Raw genomic sequence first — 19,037 nt, 5'->3', positions numbered from 1 at the left:
CCTGGGCCCACTCCTCAGCATCCGGCCGACCCCTTTCAGTGACCACCACTTTGTCTGGGCTCAGGCCACACTAGGGCCTGGGTGTCTGGGGTCCGCTACTGGCATTACAATGCCAGTCTGCTGGAGGATGTGGGCTTCAGGGAGGCCTTCTGGGAGTTCTGGCTGGCCTGGCAGGAGCAATGGGCAGCTTTCCCCTTGGCTTATAGATGGTGGGATGTGGGGAAGGTGCACATCTGGCTTTTTTGCCATGGCTACACTCAGGAGCACACCCAGCAGAGGGAGGCAGTTCAGGAGCAGCTTGAGTGGGTAGTGCTAGAGCTGGAGAGGTGCCTGGCCACCAGCTCAACCAACCCGTCCCTCTGTGAAGAGTGTTGGGAGAGGTGGGATAAGGTTCATGCTCTTGATCACCACTGCACCAGCGGTGTGTTTGTCTGCTCGCTCACCCAGTTCCTTTGGGAGATGGACCACAACTCCTGCTTCTTCTATGCCCTGAAGAGGAGGCGGGGGGGGGGGGGTCCAAGAAGTATATCACTTGCCTTCTGGTGGGTGATGACACCCCCCTCACGGATCCAGGTGAGATGCGCCAGCATGTGCAGGCCTTCTATGAAGAGTTCTTCTCCCTGGATGCAACTAATGCTGAAGCCTTTCAGACCATGTTGGAGGGACTCCCACAGGACAGTGTGAGTGACTGGGACTGGCTGGAGGCTCATCCCACTCTGGCTGAGTTTTCGGCTGCTCTCTGTCTGATGCCTGGCAACAAGGTACCGGGCATCGACAGGCTGACCATGGAGTTCTATTGGGCCTTCTGGGATGTCCTCGGCCTGGACTTTGCCTCGGTCTGGGCCAAATCCAAGGGAAGTGGGGAGCTCCCCCTGTTGTGCTGGATGGCCATGCTGACTCTCCTGCTGAAGAAGGGGGATTCCCCACAACCTGAGGAACTGGCATCCCGTGTCCTTCCTTGGCATGGACTACAAGCTGACAGCGAAGGCCATCTTGCTGTGCCTATGGGCCATGCTGACGGAGGTGATCCATCCAGACCAGACATACACGGTGCCCAGAATTCCATCTTTGATAACCTGTACCTGGTTCAGGACCTCCTGGAGCTAGCACGCCAGGAGGGCCTGTCTTTTGCCCTCCTATCCCTGGACCAGGAGAAGGCGTTTGACAGAGTGGATCACGGGTACTTCACGGTCATGCTGCTGGCCTTTGACTTCGGGCCCCACTTTGTGCAGGCTCTCCAGGTGCTGTACGCCTCTGCAGAGTGTTTTGTCAAGCTCAACTGGACCCTGATGGAGCCCATCCCATTCAGGAGAGGGGTATGTCAAGGCTGCTCACTGTCAGGCCAGCTGTACATCTTGGCCCTGGAGCTCTTCCTTGTTCTCCTGCAGAAGCAGGTGGCAGGGTTGTTGCTCCAGAAGCTGGCCATGCAGCTGGTCATGTCAGCATATGCTGACAACATACTCCTTGTGCTCCAGGACTCAGGTGACCCAGCACAGGTGGAGGCCTGCCAGGCATTGTACTCAGTGACCTCCTCTTCCCGGGTCAACTGGATCAACCTAGACATGCAAGACCAGTCAGGCAGGGAGCGGAACCAGGCCACCATGGGTGTCCTTGGGGAGATCTTGATGAACTACTCCCTGGTGGATGTCTGGCGTGCTTGTCATCCTACTGACCCCGCTGCCTTCACCTATCGCATGGGGCCACCTGGGGTGTGCCTTCCTCTGCCACTTCTGGGGGCTCTGATATAACTGGCAGGTCCTTGGCCTGAAGGGCATCTCCCTGCAAGACCTGTGAGGGCTGCCAGATTTGTACTAGGAGCTCCTCTGGGCCTGGAGGCTGGTCTCTGCCTCCAGGTCCCCTGCAACAGTAGCCCAGGCTGCTGACCTGCTCTTCTAGCCCCTTTGGAACTCTCAGCTGGAGATACCGACAGCAGAGGTGCCCTGGTTGTGACAGAGTTTGATCCTGGGTGGTGTCACCCCATATCGGAGACCTCCTGGTCTATGATAGGCAGGAGTGGGTGGACCCCGCTGCACTGGCCTGGTACATGGGTCTACCCTCAACATGTGCGACCTGCTGTCTGGTCCAGGAGATGAAAACTGCTCTTCCTCCCAAAGCCCTTGCCTTTGTTGAACAGGTCCTGTGTGGTGGTGGTCCCTGCCCCTCTCCATGTCCTCCAGCCCACCGGAATTTTTCATGGGGCCAGCACCTCTCCTGGCCTCATGGTGCTCTACGCTCCCCACTCCACCACCTGAGCTGGCTGGAGGACACCAGATAGGTCCACTTTTCTACCATCCATCACTGCCACCTCTACACACACATGCACCACACAACCCATCATGCCACTCTTGTGTCCCGTCCAGACACCAAGTGGCAGGACCTGCTCGGTAGGGGCATGGCTGGGGCACCCCAGTGGCTGAGTCTGTACTCCACCCTCATTCCTCAAGCTGGGGATCTCAGCTGGTGGCTCCTGCATGAAGGTGTCGCCACAGGTGTGTATGTGGTGAGCTTTACAGACAACCCAGTCTCTCATCCTTTCTGCGGGCAGAGGGAGACCCTGGTGCAAATGATCCTCGAATGTGCCAGGCTGCAGCCCCTCCACCTCCACCTCCAAAACCTTCTCTTGAGGTTCTGTTTTAATTTCACCCCCCACCTTTTTGTTTTTGGCCATCCCATCCATGGCCCCATGACCTGGGACCTCCTGGTCCACCTCCTCCTGGCCCTGGCCATGTGGGTCCTGTACTTAACCAGGAAGGAGGCTATGGCCAGGAAGGTGTCCAGAGTCTGCGGGGCCACTTGCCTTTCATTTGTCCATGCACTTTTCCGGGTAGAGCACCAGTGGGCAGTGTCCACTAGCTCCCTGGATGCCTTTGAGGGCCGGTTGGTTTGGCCTCAGGGGTCTCTGCCCTCTGGAGCACTTATTTTCACATTTTGAACCTTTGACCCCGCCACATCACTCCTATCCTGTTTTTGCTTTAGTTGTCCCAAAGTATTACTTGTGTTATTGATTCATTGGCCCCACACCATAGGGGCCACTAGTTAGTTGGGTGGGCCTTGAGCCCATGGCATTTAGGTAACACAAATAGACAGGAGCTTCTGAGGTCCAGCCATTTGGTATCTGGGGACACTACCCTTTCTGACAGCTGGACTGCTGAAGCAGCCCTAGCTTGGAGCAGTCTGGCAGTGGGGGCTACTGCCTGGCTGTGACCTGCTGCCACCTGCAACATCATCTGCCCTCTTGGACCTGTGGCCCCATGGCTGATTGGTCATGGGAGATCTAAACTACCCAGATATCTGCTGGGAGGAGCAGACAGCCAAAACAAGCCGCTCATGGAGGTTCTTACACTGTGTGCAGCACCTCCACCTAACCCAGGTGGTGTCTAGTCTCACCAGGGGTAGTGCCTTGCTTGACCTGGTCTTAGCAATGGGGGATGATCTCGTGGGGAACATGCGAGTTAATGGTAGCCTGGGAGATAGTGACCATTGCTTGGTCGAGTTCACTATCCAGCGAAGGGTGGGTAAAGTAACAAGTGGGGCTAAGGTGTTGGACTTCAGAAGGGCCAACTTTAGTAAGCTTAGAAGGTTAGTTAGTAAGGGATGCAACTAAAGAACATAGAGCATATGGGGGTCCAGGAGGGTTGGAGGTATCTCAAGGGAGTGATCCTTGGGGCTCAAAAGGAGTCTATACCATTATGTAGAAAGGGAGGTAAGGGGGCAAAAAAGCCCCCTTGGCTGAACAGGGAACTCCAGGAGAGTCTGGGGACAAAGAAAGCGATGTATAGGCAATGGAAGAGGGGAGCAGCCACCAAGGAGGAATATATCTCCCTGGCATGCTATTGCAGGGAATCAGTTAGACAGGCCAAGACAAGGCTTGAGCTCAGGCTGGCTTCAACAATCAAGAACAATAAAAAGTCCTTCATCAGGTATATAGGAGGCAAAAAGAAATCTCAGAGCAACATAGGGCCCCTGCAGGACAAATCAGGACAGTTGGTGGTTGACACAGGGAAAAAAGCAGAGCTCTTCAATGAGTTCTTCGCTTCAGTATTTCTATGTACCGACCAAGCCAATTCCCCCACCTCAATCATTGATGGATGTCCACATGGCACCAGTCCGCCTACGGTTAGTTCTGAAACAGTTAAGGAGCTCCTGGAGGAGCTGGATGGGTACAAGTCAGCAGGCCCGGCTGACCTCCATCCACGGCTGCTGAAAGAATTGGCCAGTGTCATAGCTGAGCCGCTGGCACAGCTGTTTGAGCACTCGTGGTGCTCTGGCCAGGTCCCTGAGGACTGGAGAAGGGCCAATGTGGTGCCCATTTTCAAGAAAGGGAGAAGGGATGAGCCGGGTAACTTTAGACCAGTCAGTCTTACCTTTATTCCTGGGAAAATGCTAGAGAAAATAATCAAAGAACATATTTGTGCAGGCCCAGCAGGGGAAACGATGCTGAGGGGAAACCAGTACGGGTTTGTCACAGGTAGATCTTGCCTGACAAACCTTGTAGCCTTCTATGACCCGGTCACACACTGCCTGGACCTGGGAGCCGAGGCTGACGTCATCTTCCTGGACTTTAGGAAGGCCTTCGACATAGTTTCACACCCCATCCTCATTGGGAAGCTAGCAGACTGTGGCGTGGTCAGGTGGGTGGCCAACTGGCTTAGGTACCACACCCAGAGAGTGGTGGTGGATGGTTCCTTCTCGGCCTGGAGGGAGAGGTGGGCAGTGGGGTCCCACAGGGTTCGGTCTTCGGACTGATATTATTCAATATCTTCATCAGTGATTTGGACGAGTGATTTGCACCCTCTCCAAGTTCGCTGATGATACCAAGTTATGGGGCAAAGTTAGTACACCGAAGGGCAGGTTCAGGCTGACCTGGACAGGTTGGATCAATGGGCAGAGAGAAATAGGATGCAATTTAATAAAGATAAATGTAAGGTACTCCACCTGGGAAGGAGGAACCACCAGCACACCTATAGGTTGGGGAGTGTCCTTCTCAGCAGCTCGGAGGTAGAGACAGATCTTGGAGTCAGAATTGACTCCAAGAGGAACATGAGCCGGCAGTGTAACGAGACCATCAACAAGGCCAATCGCACCTTGTCAAGCATTAGCAGGTGCATGACTAATAGAACAAAGGAGGTGATGCTCCCCCTCTATGCGGCACTGGTCAGGCTGCAGTTGGAGTACTGTGTCCAGTTTTGGGCGCCACACTTCAAGAGGGACACAGGGAATCTCGAGAAGGTCCAGAGGAGGGCCACTTGCATGATTAGTGGCCTTCGTGATAGACCCTACGGTGGGAGGTTGAGAGAGCTGAATCTCCTCAGTCTTCACAAGAGACAGCTGAGGGGAGATCTTGCGGCCATGTATAAATTTATTAGGGGAGGTCAACGGGGAATAGGGGAAGTGCTGTTTACTAAGGCGCCCCAGGGAGTGACTAGGAATAATGGGTGTAAACTAGTTGAGAGTGGATTTAGGTTAGATATTACAAAGAAATTTTTCACGGTAAGGGTGGCCAGGATCTGGAATGGGTTTCCAAGAGAGGTGGTGCTATCACTTAGCTTGGAGGTCTTCAAGAGGAGGCTAGATAGTCACCTGGCTGGGGTCATCTGACCTCAGTCCTCTTTCCTGCCAGGGGCAGGGGGTCAGACACGATGATCCATTGTGGTCCCTTCTGACTCTACAATCTATGAATCTATGATTGCTTGCCAGACCCAGGTGGGGACTGCATGGCCACCCAGACTGTGGTACAGGCACTGCACCTCTGGGCCAGCTGCCAGTGGGCAGTGGGTGAAAGTTGGCCTTTGGACAGCACTGCTGTCAGGTCTTCTGGTGCCCCCATTCTGCCATCTGGGCAGCAATTGCCCAGAAGATGTGCTCATTTTAGTGGCCCACTTTGAGCTGTTGAAGAGTGTCCTCTTGGCCCCAAATGGCCAGGAGGTCAACCTCCTTGTCTACCCTCCAGAGGGGTCCCCAGGGCAGACTCCTCTGCCTGTGTCTTGCCACTTGCCTCACCAGCAGAGATCCTAGTGTTTCCTGTTTAAAAATTGCAAATTCTCTGATAAGAAACTCAAATCCCCTCATTAAAATACCCATAATCCATGTTCTTCTGCTATTAAAATGAAACAGCATTATATATAGAGATATCAGTTGGGGAACTTTTTATTGATGCATTTACAATTTTAAAGCAATTTGGAAGCATTCCAAATTGAAAGCCTCGCAGTTGGGAAGCCTGTAGTGCCTCTATCATCATCATAAAATGAATTCTAAATAACTTTGGCATTTGCATTTTTTAATCATAAAAAAATCAGAGCTGCCCCTGCCCCCTTCTTTCACCGGGATATGGGGTGCTGAGCCGCACTGATATATTCAATCCCAACTGAGCCCTCCTGGCTATGGGTCAGGAGTGGCCCTCACTCCTGACCCATAGCCCCTCCCTGCCCTCACTAGCTCCTTCCTGGCATTAGCTCCATCCCAGCACCAGGACACGAGTTCAACTGTAGCTGTTCCACCTGCAGTGCAAGCCCTTGGTGTTATCCTCATTGTGCCTGTGCCCAGGCCCCAGTGATCCCCATCCCATTCCTGGAAAGCCCTCAACTGGGACTCAGGGACTGGGTTGAGTAAACCCCTTCTTTTCTAGGCCAGTCTCCCCTGCACAGGCTGCTTTAGGGGGGCATGCAGTAGCAATGCGTAGGGGGTGCATGTGCGGGACTTCTGGAAGTGGCATAGCTGCTTTTTGGTTAAAATGCAAGTAGGGGGAGAACTTACTGACTTTCTAGTAGATAGTGGAGCCACTCATTCAGTTGTAACCAATTTTAAAGGACCCTTATCAAAAACCAAGATCCCCATAATTGGAGCCACTGGCCAGCAGACGTATCGTCCTTTTGTGCCACCCATGGAATGCAAATTGGGAGGAAAGAAAGTGTCTCATCAGTTCCTGTATATGCCTGAGTGCCTGCCGGCTTGATTTAAAGCCGGGAATTACCCCGCCCAGGGTGCCACAGTATCGATTGAAAATAGAAGCTTGGAAAGGCCTGGAACCATTGATAAAGAGATTCCTTAAATATGGTTTACTTCGGGAGTGTCAATCATCTTTCAATTCCCCCATTTTGCCTGTAAAAAAACCCCACAGTAATGAGTATCGTTTTGTGCAGGATCTCAGAGCTGTGAACAAGGTCATGGTGACCCTTCATCCGGTGGTGAAGGACCCTTATACTTTGCTGACTACTTTGTCTGCAGAGGAACAGTGGTTTACAGTCCTGGACCTGAAAGATGCCTTCTTTTGCATCCCACTTGAAAGAGAAAGCCAAGAGATTTTTGCATTCGAGTGGGAAGACCCAAATACTAGGAGAAAAACCCAATTGTGCTGGACAGTTTTGCCTCAGGGTTTTAAGAACAGTCCCATTACTTTCAGCACTGCCTTAAGTACCGACCTTCAGAAGTGGGACAAAGGGACATCAGGAACCCTGTTACAGTATGTGGACGATTTGTTAATTGCAGCAAAAACGAGGGAAGAGTGCCACCTGCTGACCGTAAGTTTACTAAACTTCCTGGGACAGGTTGGATACCAAGTATCTCGAAAGAAAGCCCAGATAACAGAAAAAAGGGTACGATATTTGGGATTTGACATCTCACAAGGCCAGAGGATGTTGGGCCCTGAAAGAAAAGAGGCCATGTATCGGATGGCAGTCCCAAAGACCAAGAGACAGTTGCAAGGCTTTTTAGGTATGGCAGGATTCTGCCAGATCTGGATCCCCAATTCTGGACTAATAGCCAAGGCTCTTTATGAGGCCACTACTGGTAGTGAGGGAGATTTGCAATGGATGGCAGAATGCCGAAAGAGCTTTGACACTATCAAACAGGCCCTTATGACAGCGCCGGCCCTGGGCCTACCCGATCTGAGTAAACCATTTCAACTTTATGTACATTAATGCCAAGGAGTAGCATCAGGAGTGCTGACCCAGTACTTAGGTAGCTGGAAAAGAGCAGTGGCCTACTTCTCCAAACAACTGGATCCCACTAGTTTGGGATGGTCGGCCTGACTGCGAGCAGTGGCAGCTACCGCTATGCTGGTAAAGGAATCTAAGAAACTTACTTTAGGACAACCAATAACTGTGTATACCCCACATTCAGTGTTGACGGTGATGAATGCAAAGGGGGGAACCTGGCTTTTCCCTGGACGAATGGCTAAGTACCAGGCGACTCTCCTGGATCAAGGAGACATCCAGTTGCAAACCTCTAGTACTTTGAACCCAGCTACGTTGATGCCATTGGAACAGAACGAAGGATTACAGCATGATTGCATTGAAACTATTGAGAGTGTGTATGCTAGCCGGCCGGATCTTAAAGATGCCCCACTACCTAATGCAGACCTTGAATTCTACACAGATGGAAGCAGCTTCATGGACAATGGAACCCGAAAGGCGGGATACACCGTGGTTACACCATGGGATACCGTGGAAGCAAACGCCTTGCCTCCAAATACCTCTGCACAGAAAGCTGAGCTTATTGCGCTGACCCGAGCTCTCCATTTGGCAAAAGGAAAGATAGCCACTATATACACGGATTCGAAGTACACCTTTGGAGTCTTACACGCCCACGGAGCTATATGGAAAGAAAGAGGACTCTTAATGGCAAGTAAAAGCCCAGTAAAGCACGGAACAGAGATCCTGAAATTACTTGAAGCCGTGATGGAACCACTAGAGGTAGCTGTGGTGCACTGTAAGGCCCACCAAAAGGGAGATGCTGACGTTATTAAAGGAAATCGACGAGCAGATGCTGCAGCGAAGAAGGCAACTAGAGGACAAGTTCAGGAGACTCAAATGTTGGCATTGATGCCTCAGGTAGTGTTACCTGAGGAACCTCCCAAATATACTGAAAAAGAGAACCAACTCGCAGAGAAATTGGGAAGCAAAGAACAACAAGATGGATGGTGGGTTTTGCCTGAGGGACAAGTCCTGATGCCAAAACTGATTCTTAGCAAAGTGCTCCAAGAGTACCACCAGAGCACCCATATGGGAGCTGGCGCCATGACCCAAGGTCTCCAAAGAATTGTAGTGGGGCCTAAGATGAGAAAAACAGCAGAACAAATAGTGCGTAGATGCCCTGTCTGTTGTGCCAACAATCCTAAGATTTCCCCTAAACCTCCGCCAGGAGCAGGAAGGCAAGGACTATTAGCAGGAGAATGTTGGCAGATAGATTTCTCTGAAGTTCCCAGGAAGAGACACTACAAATACCTGTTAGTGCTCGTGGACACACTGACTGGATGGACTGAGGCCTTCCCGTGCCGAACCAACCAAGCAAAAGAAGTGGTCCGGGTGATGCTAAAAGAAATGATTCCACGATTCGGAATCCCAGAGGGATTAGCCTCGGATCGAGGGCCACACTTTGTGTCAGAAGTGACCCAGGCAGTTTCCCGGGCTCTGGGGATACAATGGGACCTTCACACAGCATGGAGACCGCAGTCAAGTGGACAGGTGGAACGAATGAATCAGACTCTAAAAAGACAGCTGGCTAAACTTTGCCAGGAGACTCAATTGAAATGGCCCGAAGCTCTGCGCATAGCCCCTAGAGCTAAATTGGGAGTTAGTCCATTTGAATTAATGTATGGCAAGCCATATCCTAAGAATCCAGTGGTGACGCCTGGGAGTCAAATGCATGTAAAAGGGGAAGGCTGGGTAAAAGATTATTTGTATTCTTTGTCTGCTGTATTGTCTTCTCTCCACAGGTATGTCCAGGAACGACTTCCACTCCCTCTAGATACACCAGTCCACAAGTTCCAGATCAGAGACGAAGTGCTGGTCCGGACGTGGAAAGACGAGCCGCTTCAGCCCAGGTGGAAGGGACCGTATCCTGTGATTCTCACCACTCACGCTGCAGTAAAAGTTCAGGGGGTAAAGCCATGGATACACTACACTCAGGTGAAGGCTGCACCAGAAGTACCACCTGCAGGAGAAGTTGCTGAGAGTGTCGCACCGGAAGCCGACACAAACGGACACCGTTGGACAGCAGAGCCAGTAGAAGGACTTAAATTTCTGTTTAAACGTCAACCATGTGGAAAGTAGTTCTTTGCACAGGCGTAATGTTTTTAGAGTCTAGGGGTTGGTGCATCAAAGGTTTGATAAGAGTCAAAATGTGTGGGTTCATTTGGCAAAGGATGTATTAAATGTCACTCATTTTTGTTTGGCAGGTGGAATATCAGTTGATGATGTTTTCACATCATGCCTTATAGGGGTGCCCACTCCAATGGAAGCACTCCAGAATCAGACTTGGTTCACATCTGGGGGAATAGGAGGTCCAATCAATTACACTAACAACTCCATGTGGGGAACCATTACCACAGAAAGAAACGCTAGTACCTTTGAAATAGATTTGTTGACAGTCACCTCCCCTGGTAACACCAGCTGTGCCAATTTTGTGAACTGTACCCAAGCTTGCAAAAGCCTAACCAAAGAAACGAAAATTTTCAATTGCTCAGACATGACTAATGTATCTTGCAACTACATTCATGTTATATTACCCTGGGGGTGGTTCCTCCTTTGTGGGAAGACTGCCTATTCATATATCCCAGCCAATGCCACAGGAGGCCCTTGTGTTCTAGGCCGAATGACTGTCTGGCTACCAGGTATGCCTAAGACCTCTAGTAAGCGTCACCGGAGGGGTTTGAAGGTGCTAGATGAATCCTGTGATAGTGACGTAGACCTCCTGAGCGAGGCCGAGGTAGTGTCCTTAGCAGTTTTCCTAGTAGGGGTGCCAGGCCTAGCAGTGGACGCCGAGAGGCAGCTTGGTAAGGTGGCCTGTGCCCTGGCAAAGGGCCTAAATACAACTTCACAGGCCCTAGCTGCCCTCAATATTGAAATGAAAGAACTAAGAGGAGCTACTCTGCAAAATAGAGCAGCCATAGATTACCTGTTGCTAAGGCATAACCACGGATGTGAAGAGTTCAAGGGAATGTGTTGTTTTAATTTGACAGATAACTCCGAGTTGATAGAGTCAAAAGTGCAGAAGTTAAAAAAGGTTCTGTCCCACATTAAGCAAGGGGAAGGGTTCAACTTCTCATGGCTTACTTCTTGGCTTCCTAATTTTTCATGGCTTAAGCAAATTTTCCTATTAATTGTGGCAAGTATAAGTATTTTCTTGATAATCTGTTGTGGGATACAGTGTGCACCAATGTGTTGTGAGGTACTCGAGAAATCAATTTCTTCCCCCATTCACCGCGTGACGTTTGTAAAATCATCAGTTACAAACCCGATCCAAAACAATCAGGAGGAAGCGAAGAGATTTCTGGAGATGAGAAAGATAGTTGAGGACTATGGGCCTTTTCCATAAGGGCCATAGCCTCGAAGGGGGGATTTGATGAACACCCCTGAACTTTTACTATGCATTTTCTACTTCGGGAACAGCTTTGTATGTTTTGAAAAAGTATTTTATCTAACCAAGGGCATAGATTAGGTTGTTTAGGCTGGGGGAGATCGCTTGTTGCTTAGTTGTTTAATTGCTGGCCTCGCTAGAACGAAAGCTGTATCAACAAAGTTCCGGAGCTGGAAGGGGGGTTACTTGGGGGGGAGCTGGAAGGGGGGTTACTTGCTGGGCTTGCTATACATTTCATCACATCAGCAAGTTTAACCTGTTACGTAGCTATATAAGGCAGACGCCCACTGGGGTGTGGGTGCTTGCTTTGCGAACGATTGCCAAGCACCACTTTCTGCGCAGAAATAAAGACTAAGTTGGATCCTTCACCCCTCTGTGTTTATTGGCACAAGCGCACTGGGCACGAACTCACTGTCCTTTGGGGACAACAGGCATGCTGGCATGAGCTCTGTGGGAGGATGTGGGGTTTGTGGGGGAAGGGGTATGGGGGTTGGCTGTGGGGCTTGTGCAGTGGTTTGGGGGTGTGGGGTTTGTGGGTGGGGGTTTTGTAGGGGTGGTTTGGGGTGTGGGGTTTGTCGATGGATTTGTTGGGCGGGACTGTGTGTGTGGGGGTGGGTGGGACTGCTCAGGAGGGGTTGGTCCCCCTGCATGGCCCATGGCCCACAGCCCACCCTGAAGCAGCAGCAGCCAACCAAGGTACTGGCATAGCCCCAACCCAGCACCACCTGTGTGATATCACGCTGCACCAACCCAGCTCACTCGTGCACACCCTTGGCCAGAACTGAGCCATTCCTGCTGTCACCCAAGATCCCGGCACCACACACAGAGGCCATGCACCCTTGCACTGGGCTGGGTGCTGCCTGCATGAAGCCAGCCTGGCCTGAAGGTGCAGAGACCGGGACTCCCCCAGCATGATTCAAGACGGACTCGAGGGGAACGCCTCCAAACCTAAGGTTGAGGAGGACTGGGTTAGAGTGCTTTTGGAGGGGCTGGACATGTTCAAATCAGCAGGTCCAGATGCTCTCCACCCCAGGGTGTTGAGGGAGCTAGCAGGGGTTATTGCTGGGACCCTGGTACAGCTTTACGAGTGCTCGTGGTGCTCGGGCCAGGTGCCAGGTGATTGGAAGATAGCCAATGTGGTCACCATCTTTAAAAATGGGAGAAGGGAGGACCCAGGCAACTATAGGCCTGTCAGTCTTACCTCAATCCTGGGGAAACTCTTTGAGAAAATCATCAAGGAGCACAACTGTGATGGGCCGGCATCGGGGATGATGCTCAAGAGCAACCAGCATGGTTTCATTAGGGGCAGGTCATGTCAGACCAACCTGATTGCCTTTTACGATCAGGTCACAAAAGCATTGGATGCAGGTGTCACCGTGGATGTAGTCTTTCTGGACTTCAGCAAGGCCTTTGACACTGTCGACCGCCCCATCCTCATTAAAAAACTAGACGACTGTGGCATTGATGCCTACAGTCAGATAGATTGCAAATTGGCTGAAGGGTCGTACTCAGAGGGTGGTGGTGGACTGGTCATATTCGACCTGGGGGGAAGTGGGCAGCGGAGTCCCCCAGGGCTTGGCCCTTGGGCCCGTGCTGTTCAATTTCTTTATCAGCAATTTGGACGACGGGGTGAAAAGCAACCTGTTTAAATTTACTGATGATACCAAAATTTGGGGTGAGGTGGGCACGCTAGTAGGGAGGGAAAGACTGCAGCAAGACCTGGATAGGTTGCAGGGGTGGGCTAACAAAGACAGGATGCGTTTCAATACTGAGAAGTGCAGGTTCAATACTGACCAGCAGCACACTTATAAGATGGGAAACTCCCTTCTTGAGAGCATAGAGGCAGAAAGGGATCTTGGAGTCATTATTGACTCCAAGATGAACATGGGCCGACAATGCGAGATCTTGGTCACCAGGGCTAACCGGACCTTATCGTACATCCACAGTTGCATCTCAAGTAGGGCCAAGGAGGTGATCCTCCCCCTCTACATGACACTGGTCAGGCCATAGCTGGAGTAGTGTGTCCAGTTCTGGGCACCCCACTTCAAGAGGGATGTGGACAACATTGAGAGGGTCCAGAGGAGGGCCACCTGCATGATCTGGGGACAGCAGGGCAGACCCTACAATGAGAGGCCATGGGACCTGAAGCAGTTCAGCCTTCACAAGAGAAGGCTGAGGGGGCACCTGGTGACCATCTATAAACTCACTAGGGGGGACCAGAAGGGTTTGGGGGAGACCTTGTTTCCCCTAGCGCCCCTCGGGATAACAAGGAATAACAGTCAAAAGTTGTTGGAGAGTAGGACAAGTTAGATAAGACATCCGTAAGAACTACTTCACAGTTAGGGCAGTTACGATCTGGAACCAACTTCCAAGGGAAGTGGTGCTGGCTCCTACCCTGGGGGTCTTTAAGAAGCGGCTTGATGCCTACCTGGCTGGGGCATTTGAGCCCAGTTTTCCTCCTGCCCAGGCAGGGGGTGGGACTTGAAGATCTACAAGGTCCCTTCCGACCCTACTTCTATGATTCTATGAATCTATGAAGGTGTGTGGGGCACGTGCAGGCAGTGCCAGGTTGGGCTCTGCCAGCAGCCCAACAGCCACCATGGCTGCTGCTGCTGTGGGGTGGGCTATGTGCCATGTGGGGGAATCCACCACTCCCAAGCAGCTCCCTACCCCCACAATCCTCTCCACCCCCAGTCCCTGCTTACCTGGGACAGAGACTGGGTCAATTCACTGCTGCAGTCATGCCCTGTCCCTATTTTCCCCAGCACACTGAGGCAGTGTATTAGAGGTAGCCATAGACTCAGCCTCCAGGTGTTGAGTGTGAGGCTTTTTTCCAGGGTGTTTTCTTTTTTGATACCTGGATTTCCTGGTATCAAAACTGGAATCGGCACTGCAAATATGCAGCATGGGGAACATTTTTTCATTCCCAGCATGCCTCTTGTGCCATCTCAAACTGCTTTGCGAGGCTGCAACAGGCACATGCTTGCTCATCTGGACAGGCCATTCAAGTTCCCAGTCTAAGAGTTCTTAGCTTTAGATATTTTTTTCTATATAAAAAAAGTATTTGTAAATTTACAATTTTTATGTTCCAAAATAAAGAACAGGCAAAAATCACAACCAAAATACAATTACATTGCACATACTGCATAAGAGAATTTTTCTTGTTTTTTTTTAATGTAACTATTTTTTATAATGTTAACAGTACCATAAAATGATGAATATGATTGATATCCTGTATCTCTGGTGGATATAGATGATTCGACATTAATCTAAAATCAAATCCATAGAATTACATGAAATTCCAAAGCAGGAACCATTTGATTTGTAGAATAACTAGTTAATAACATTCAGAATTGAAGATATCAGAAGTTTCTGGTTTCCTCCAATATTTTATATCAGCTTCTCCCAAAGGTGTTTTTATCTGTCAAAAGAACTATTTCTTTTTAAAGAAAAAATAATTTTATTAGAAGGTTAGGGCCCACGTTTGTCAGACTAATTATTGGGAAAATATTTCTAGCATTGTATTACATAGCTCATTAACACAGTAACTGAGAAATATATCTTTATTATTAGAGTTTTTATATTTGTAAAATGTTTTTCTGGGATAACAGTACATTCCAACTGCTTTGTAACTGATGAACTTGACATTCTTGCAGCAAATAACTTCAATAATTTAGGATCTGGGAGGATAAAGACCATGCCATTAAAAAAGATATACAGATTATTTAAACGATCACTTTGAGATGACAAAAATAAAATAGAAAGTAAGCATCTTATTCACGAATTCTGAATAGTTACACTTAACTCCTTATCGAAAAGAGTAGGCAATATATTTGAAAATATAAAGGTTACTTCACTTCTGACTTAATAAAGAAATAAGTTAATGTATTACTTAAGTTGTTTTTAAAGATCACACTGTATTAGCTGTATTTTTTTTCATTTATGTCAAAAAAGCCAACTGTGGGAAGCAATAGGAAGATAAAAATAAAGTTAGACCATCTGAATTGCAAAATAAGTTTTTATCCTATATTAACTGACAAAAAGAATATTCAATACAATTAGCAAATCCTTTCTACCAGTCTAGCATGACATACTGTCCAAACTGACAATGAAATATTAAAACAAATTTTAACGTCATTAAAAATTAAATACCTGAATTGTTTTTAAACTGTTAATTTCAGTTGAAGCAGTGTTGTGAATGTTTAACTAGACATAGGATTATTTCTTATACAATATTTAGAATAAAAGCAAGGACTTAATATTTTCATTCTTCATGAAGATGCCTTCTGGGACATATGACATTTGTTGTTACCTGCTTATTGGTCACTTTTTATTTTAAATATACTGCAAATCTAATGCTTATTGCAAGAAATTGTGATAGTGTTATATTTTCTTTTAAATAATCACTTAATTCAGATTATAGTCATAATTATAAAAACAAGAAAAATTTTCCACAAAATCTTTATACACATACTGTAAAAACCACCTTCCACAAGGACAATTTACATTTCTTATGAATATTTGAAAAATAAATTACAAATACTTGACTCATCTATTCCTTCTTTTGCTTGAGAAACTATTTTTGTCAATTATATCAACAGGATGTTAATATTTGTAAACATGACATAAAGATTAATGTTACTAAAAATATACGTAGTCTGAGTAACACAGAAAATTCAGTCTGACAAACATGACAAATTGGAACTCATTTTAACTGGCACAAACCAAAGGAAACAGACATTCCATGAAGTTCTAATCCCACAACCTTTTCTAGCTGCACACAGTGCTCCAATATGTTCACCTGAAATCCATAGGACAGTTACCATTTTTAAAGATTATTCATTATATATGAAACTATGAAGGACTGGAGCCTAAATTATCACCTCAGTTAAGACATACTTATTCCAGACACTGTGCTGGTAAGTATTACTTGTCTAAAAACAAGCACCTGATTTGAACACACTGGCGTATAGTGTAACATCTTCTGCTCAAGTTGCTGGCATATAGGGTAAATTATCTCCCCCTAAAGTTGCTGGTCCACAGAGGTTAAGAATCTATTAATGCTACCCAGCAGCTTATGGTTTTAGGTACTAGACCCCAGGTTCTATTCCTGCTGATTTGTTATGGCAAGAGCTGTTATAACAGTACTGAAAAATATAAAGTGAACAGCATTTCAAAGCAGCATTGAAGCCAGTGAAACTGCATCAAGTAATATGAGCAGAGAGTTTGGACCTCAGAAGACAAATTTGTTTAGCTAATAAAATAAAAAATGGGAGTACCATGAAATATTCCCAACAAGGTTGTACAACAGAAAATTCAGGACTGCAAATGCCAACCTACTGCTCTGAACAACCTTAAGGACAGCACTAATGTAGACTTTTCACAACTATGTTTGTATATACAGAGTGTTTAGTCATTGAACATGTTCCCTGGCAATCATTCTAATTAAGACTGAATATTAGCGTGCTGATTAAGTGGATTCTTCCAAACTTAAGCAAAAACATAAAATATAAAAATAGATTATTAAGCCACATGCTGACACCAAAATCTCTGGTTATAAAACATACATCCATAGTAGTGTACAGCAAGGTACTATAGTCATTTTAAATAGCCTCTTGCAATAAATAGTACATAAATAGGAAAAACAAATGTTAATTGAAATAAATAAATGTTACTTCTCTTACTGAGCCAAAACTGAAGTTACTAAATAAATATTCCATTCTTTATATATTATATATATGTAATTAATGTGTTATGACTAATGAATATGAAAAAGTACAAGGCTCATCTAACAGACTTTATTCAATATCTGATTTGTTGAAGCCTAACTACTACGGTATTACATAATATTAACTCTTACTATAGTGGTTTGCTTTTTTTGCCCATCTTGGATTTTGCATTCACTTTTCTAGCAGCACTCACTGGTTCACCTTTTCTCTGTGGCCTCCATAATTCTCTTGAACCGTCACCAGCTTCATACATAATTTTAATGGGTTGGATGCTGTTTCTGTCATCCTTGGTTTTCTTCAGGACCATTCTGCCTTTTTGAAGGGAATGAGGCTTTGTTTCAGGGACATTATATGAAGTGTGCTGACTTCCTCGGCTTCTGAAATAATAATAATAAAAAAATCAGCCTTGTTTTGTATATGCATCAAATGGCCTGATTTTTTAAGAGGTTGTGTGGCATCGATCAATTTTTGGGTGGTAAAAATAGCATTCTTAGAGCTACTGTTCTTTTGCACTGGAGGACGTCATGTAACAACTGCAAATAGGAAGCAGAATTGCAAGCAGAATGGTCATTACCCCATGCAAATAAGAAATAATGTTAATTTCTTTAACAGAAGAAGCGTACGTGCATCATTGCACGCAGTATCAATGAACACGTACTGTCGATGAACATGTTACAATGTTGGTTGATTCAATTAAGGCAGTGATTCTCAACCTTTTTGGACGCATAGCACCCCTCACTGGATTGGAGGTACCCCTCTATAAACTTCTGTGAATTGAGTAGAACCCAAATGTTTACCTCTTTACAGAGGGGCCAGACAATGGGTGTGGGGGACTGACCAGGCAGGGACACTTATCTGCTTATCTCCTCACACCTCTCAGCAGCCTTCAAAGGCTTTGGTGATATCTCAGAGTGTCATGGGCACCCCAGTTGAAAATCACTGATTTAAGGTGAAATTTGCTACCTTGCTGAACAAGGCACACCTTGATTTGAAGTTTAAAGGAATGATACAATGCAGAGGATGAATGCTGGCTCTCTGCAAAGGGCATATTTCACCTTGCTTTGAAAACAATGACATTTAATGCTGCAGCAGTGGAGAGAGGATGCTGGGATTCTGGTATTGAAACTGAGCTCTCTGGTTGTTGTAACACCACAGTCTGCCTTTTATTTTCAAACTGGCAGATAGACTTCAGTGAAATTCAAGTACCTGGCCTCCTGACTAGCTGACTATTGAGAGAAATGTTAGTTTTGAAATTATGCTTTTGGTTAATTTATGTTCTGAAAGTTGAGATAAGAGGAGAGAGATTGGTGTAGGAAAAAATATGTCTGCACCATCAAAGGTCTGCTTTAAGGAGCACCACAGTGAAGCACAGCTGCTCCACATTATCCTATGTAGGTGTTATGTAACCACCTCATTGTGGTGCTGGGTGCAAGCCCACTGGTTTGTGCCTACTGACATGCTATAAGGTGGCTATGTTACATCTGCTTCAGTGTATGTTACGTTCGTGGTGAGGACCAGCCATATTTTCACTGTGGTGCTCACTAATGCAGACCTTTGATACAATGAAACCATAAGAGTTTCAGCCAGAAATGAAAACATGTCTGTGTTTGGGGTAACCTTATTGAAACGGATTGATTTGAGTGGTGTTATTTCAGACCGACATCAGTGTAACTGAGAACAGAATCTTGCTGTCTAACTTGAAATTTTAACTTGAACTGAAAATACAAGACTTCCAAGTTTTAGTTAAATACAATTTTGACTATTTCCTTTTTACATCACCTTGAGATGTTTTATAGCAATTATTTATAACATAAAAGCAGTTATTTATAATATAAAAATAAATACTATTAATCTAAGGCACCAGTACATCTACCCAAATACTACAATTAAAGCAAAGAACAGCTGGTTTGACATACAAATTTATGTTTAAGGGTTCCCAGAAGGCTACTATTT

The 19,037-nt window shown here is 47.0% G+C and overlaps 1 protein-coding gene across 2 annotated transcripts in view; it reads right to left on the bottom strand.

The window, feature by feature from the left end:
• Positions 1 to 14,904: 14,904 nt before the first annotated feature.
• The window catches only part of ZNF365 (zinc finger protein 365), a 39,560-nt gene continuing 35,427 nt past the window's right edge, over positions 14,905 to 19,037 (bottom strand). The window contains exon 5 of one of the 2 annotated variants that reach the window (XM_006266232.4): positions 14,905 to 17,461. In XM_006266232.4, coding sequence (XP_006266294.1) covers positions 17,215 to 17,461 — 247 coding nt within the window. In that variant the 3' untranslated portion in view covers positions 14,905 to 17,214. The remainder of the gene's footprint in view (positions 17,462 to 19,037) is intronic. The other variant, XM_059729868.1, reaches the window with a different exon arrangement.

This window comes from Alligator mississippiensis, chromosome 6 (genome assembly GCF_030867095.1).
Source record: "Alligator mississippiensis isolate rAllMis1 chromosome 6, rAllMis1, whole genome shotgun sequence".
NCBI lineage: Eukaryota > Metazoa > Chordata > Crocodylia > Alligatoridae > Alligator > Alligator mississippiensis.
The sequence above is the reverse complement of the archived record's forward strand: the minus strand, read 5'-3'. Positions and strand labels throughout refer to the sequence as shown.